This window comes from Emiliania huxleyi (assembly GCF_000372725.1).
Source record: "Emiliania huxleyi CCMP1516 chromosome Unknown EMIHUscaffold_1673, whole genome shotgun sequence".
NCBI classification, from domain to species: Eukaryota; Haptophyta; order Isochrysidales; family Noelaerhabdaceae; genus Emiliania; species Emiliania huxleyi.
This window is the reverse complement of record NW_005200909.1, coordinates 1-4,498: the sequence shown is the minus strand read 5'-3', so window position 1 is coordinate 4,498 and position 4,498 is coordinate 1. Positions and strand designations below refer to the sequence as shown.

Below are 4,498 nucleotides of genomic sequence, written 5' to 3'. Positions count from 1 at the left end.
TCGACGGGTGCGGGACCGCGGCGCGGCTGGTGCTGCGGCGATGCCTCCGGCTGTTGCGGCGGGCGGCTTGCTGCTCGCGGCGATGGCGAAAAACTCGTCTCGTCGCACACCAAGAGCTTATGCTCTGGCGAGATGTGAGGCGCATGCGCCCAGGAGGGGAGGGCGCATGCGTAACGACGCTGCTGGAGATGCCTTTCGGGGCCCAGAGATAAACTTCTGCTGCCATGCGTGACCTAGTAGTGTCGCCAGCGCGCGAGAATAGCTCCGCCGTTCATGGAGGCAACCGATGCGAGTCGACTGGTGTGTGTGAGAGAGAGATTTTTGTTTGGTGTGTGTCGTCGTGGTTTCGTATCAAGAATACTCACTCACTCACACTCTAGCCCGCAGTCCGATCCCGACCATCCGTCGATACTTGGCGCACGATTCAGAGATGTTAGACAGGCACCGACAGACACACCGAACGTCGCCCACTGCACATGCCACAACGCCATTGCTTCCACCTCCTTCTAAAAGAAGAATCTCTGTGCAAGGTGTTTTTTCTTTTCCTCGCGATGTCCACCCCGCCGCGCCGCCGCTCGCGCGGCCTCGCCGCCGCCTCCACCGCCGCCCCCTCTCCAGACACGCCGCCGCCCGCCAGCCTTCTCGACCTCCCCACAAAGAGCCGTCTCGCTGCTCTTCCACGCCTCGCTTAGGGCTGCACCGCTGAGCCTGCCAGGGCCTTGTTACGCGGGGCCAGTCGAGGCGCCACCGCCACCGACAGTGCAGCCAGCCGGCCCGCGCCCAGAGGAGACCTCCGAGCTGCGAGCCAGCCGCGCTGCGGGGTGAGGCGCACGAGGCGTCTGCCCATCGGGAAACCATCTGCTTCTCACACACAGCCGCTACCCAGGCGGCCCCATCCGGTCCGGAGGGGCACAGCGAGGGAGCTTTTGCGTCGGGGGAGGGTGAGTCCCCGCGGCGGCACGTGCTGACTAGGCATCTACGTAACCGAGACTGGGGCCGGATCGCGCAGTGGCGACCCAACCCCGCCCAGCACCGCCTCACACGCACCAGCCGCTCAGTCAACCTACCGGGCCGCGGCTCAAACCGTAAGCAAAAGTCTGCTCCGGCGAACCGCGCCGAGGGAGCACCGCGCCGGCTGCCTCGCGGCCGCCGTTCTGCGCGTCTCCTCACCTATCCACCTGCTTGGGTGGCCGAGAGGGCGGTACCGACCGCGCGGGCAGCACCGCCAGACAAGTTCCAGTGTGTCCGCGCCGGTGCGCGTACTCGCGTTTGTATTCGCCGCAGAAATGCGTATTCCTCTAAGTGGTACGCCGGAGGGCGCCGCTTTGATTGGGTGAGACCATTACGAGCCGAGGCGCGGACACACTGGGGAAACTGCGGCCCCAGTCATACCGATTCGCCCCGAAGCCGAATGGAATGGGACTGGGGATGCAAATGCGAACCGAATGCGACGTGTTGACTACGAAACGCGCACACCGACTGCAAACAAAGCCAAACACACCCGTAACGAATCGACTTGGGCCCCGCGGAGCCGGGAGACGGGCTCCGGGACCGGGGCGCGGCGGACGGCACACCGACCTCGCCGCACCACACCCCGCCGCCCCGCCTCGGTGCACGGGACCGGGACGCCCCCCCCGCCCCCCCCCCCCCCACCGCTGGGCGGGCCCCGCCGCGCCCCTCCGCCCTCCTCGCCCCACGGGCGGCCCCCCGGCTCCGGAGACCGGCGCCCGGCCCTCTGCGCCGGACCGGCGACCGCGCCGCGCGGCGGCTCTCTCGAGGCGCCGCCATGAGCCTCGGCGGCGGGGGGTGGACGCAGGCGCGGGGCGTCCGTCGGCCCTAGCGGTGGTGGTGGTTGGGGGGGGGGGCGAAAGCGCTCGCGTCGCGGCGCCGCTGGCGAGCGCCGTGCAGCGGCCTGCGGGGAGAGGGGCAGGGGGAGAGGCGAGACGGTGAGACGGTGACGGTGACGGTGGCGGTGACGGTGACCGCGCGGAGAGGAGAGGGGCGCGAGGGCTGCGGGATGAGGGGGGGCGCCGCGCCCCGCGGGAGAGGGGGAGGGGGGCGGAGGGGGAGGGTGGGGGAAGGAGGGAGGAGGCGACGGCGAGAGGGGTGTGTGCGGGGCAGCCTTGAGCGGGCCGACGCTGGCGCGCCGCGTATCGTTGCCGAGCCGAGAGGAGCGAGGCGCCGATCGCGCGCAAGTCGAGGCCGTCGCCTCCAGCGCATATGCTCGGCCTCGATCGCCTTGTCGCCGCGCCAGTCTGCGGCAGGGACGCGTGCGGGTGCGTGTGCGGCTAGGGCCGAGGTGGCGGGGGCGGGGATGGCCGGCGGGTGGCGGAGAGGCGGCGTGGGGAGAGTCCCGGGCGGGGCGAGAGGCGGGGCCGAGGGAGAGGGCTGGGGGAGGGGCGAGAGGTGGCGGGGGCGGGAGTTGCGGCTCGCACCGTGCAGCGCTGCCACCGCGGACCTGGCCAGCCTGTTCCTGGCTCGTGCCCAGCCTCTCCTTCCGCTGCTGACCTCGCAGTCCCGCCTGCCATACGCTGCAGAGCCTACGTAGACGCCAGAGACGCCAATTCTGCAGCCCACAGCCCTGGCAACTCAGGGAGAGGGCCAGCAGTATACGACGACGACGAAATCTCACACCCCGCGCTGGCCAGAGCCATCAGCCCCTCACGGCCCGGCCCAACCGCCCTTCGCTAGCGCCATCGCCTCCAGCGCCTCCAATCAGGTCGCACCTCTCTTCTTCAGCCAATGCAGCGGCAGCACCACGTCAGAGGCCGGGCCGACTGGCGGACCTGCAGCCAGCCATGCCTCCCCCTCCCCACCCGCTTGGATCGACCAGCTCCACCAGCCGTCTCGAACCTGGAGGGCATGTTGGGCTGGACGGTACCATTGCTTCTCGACATCCCACGGCGACAACTCCGTCTTCCAGGAACCGATCTTGCGACCGAGCTAGACGGCTTGAGCTTCTTCTACCCAACCACCAAAGGTCGTCTCTTCCGCCTTACCCACTCCCCTTCTGGCCCTACTCTCTGGATGTTCCGTCCTTCGAGCCTCCCCCCCCCACACACCCTTCCTCTGTCGGGCCTGCACCAGCAAAGCCGACGTGTTGTACCATTTGCAGCTGTGTCATGAAGCATGATAGATAGACACAGAAAGCATGAACCATCGAAAGGTCTGGTCTCCTAGAGAGAGAGAGAGATTTGTTGTGTCTCCAAAAAGAAACTACGTTGGAGACCCATGGAGAGGTTGTTGCAACAATGTTTGGTGGGAAGAAAACCAGATGCAGAAAAATAAAAGAAAACGCTTGCGGTGCCCGCCGCGAACTCGCAGCTGAATCCCCCTTCCACACCCCAGGGTACAATGGAGACTGAGAATTCGATCGAGCGCGCCATCGCCGCCGCGGAGCGCGACGCCGCTGAGAGCAACCGCGCATCAACCGCGGCTGCGCAGCGAGTGGAACAGCGGGCTCAGCAGCGGACTCTATTCGCCCTTCCTGGCGCTCACATCTTGGCGCCGCCGCAGCGCGCGAGCAAGAGCCAGCGGCCTGTTTACGCAAGTGAGAGCAAGAGCCAGTGGGTGACATTTGTTGCACAGCTTCCGCACATCCTGGTGGCCGCTGCGATCGGGGTCGCCGCCGTGTTGGAACGCCTCTGCTCGACGGTCCCCGTCGCACCAAGTGCTGGTGTGCTGGACAGCGCCGACACCTCATGGATGTTGGTGTGCTCTTCACCGGTACGCAACAGATCCCTGAGCGTCCCTGAACCAGTGGGCGTTCCTAGGTGAGCACGATGGGCGTCTTGCTGATGGTGCCCGCGCTCGGCCTCTTCGAGGTAGGCCTCACTTTTGCTCGCTCGGCCTCACTGCATTCTCCGCCTCCTACTCCGCCGCCGCCCTCACCGCCGCTTCCTTCACTGTCGCACACCGCTGCACCTCAGGCGGGCCTGCTCCGCGCCAAGAACTCGGTCTCCGTGCTGATCCAGTGCTTTGCTGGCGTCGCCGTCCTCACCGTGCTCTGGTTCGTGATCGGATTCTCTCTCTGCTTCTCGCAAGTCGACCGCGGCTTGTTTGGCGCACCGCTCTTAACCTCCCTTGCTATCCCATGGCGCTTTCTCCCCTGACTGCCCGGCTCCTACAGGCGCGCTCAACCACCCGTTCCTGGCTGGCGTTGGCTGGACGGCCTCATTGCCCAACGCGCCCACCATCCCTGGAGTGCTCTTCGCCGCGTTTCAGGGCATGTTTGCCGCCATCACCCCGCTGCTGTGCACGGGCGCCTTTGCGGAGCGGCTTCGCTTTGAGGCTTTCCTCGGCTTCATTGTCGGCTGGCGCGCACACATCCGCGCTCCTCTCTCCGTCACCCTTGGTCTCCAGCACACGGCCGCCACCATCCCGGCAGGACGCTCCTCGTCTACTACCCGCTCTGCCACTGGGTGTGGGGCGGCGGCTGGCTGGCCCGGCTCGGCGTGTGCGACTTTGCGGGCGGCATCGTCATACACACCTCCGCCGG

At 67.1% G+C, this 4,498-nt stretch overlaps 1 protein-coding gene across 1 annotated transcript; it reads left to right on the top strand.

Moving 5' to 3' along the window:
- Positions 1 to 3,354: 3,354 nt before the first annotated feature.
- On the top strand, positions 3,355 to 4,421 carry AMT11 (putative ammonium transporter; the record flags this gene model as incomplete). The annotated part of the gene is made up of 4 exons (XM_005784816.1): positions 3,355 to 3,711; positions 3,774 to 3,824; positions 3,930 to 4,043; positions 4,225 to 4,421. Coding segments are annotated over 4 exons (719 nt in total), but the record flags the coding sequence as incomplete, so codon positions are not given.
- Positions 4,422 to 4,498: the final 77 nt, after the last annotated feature.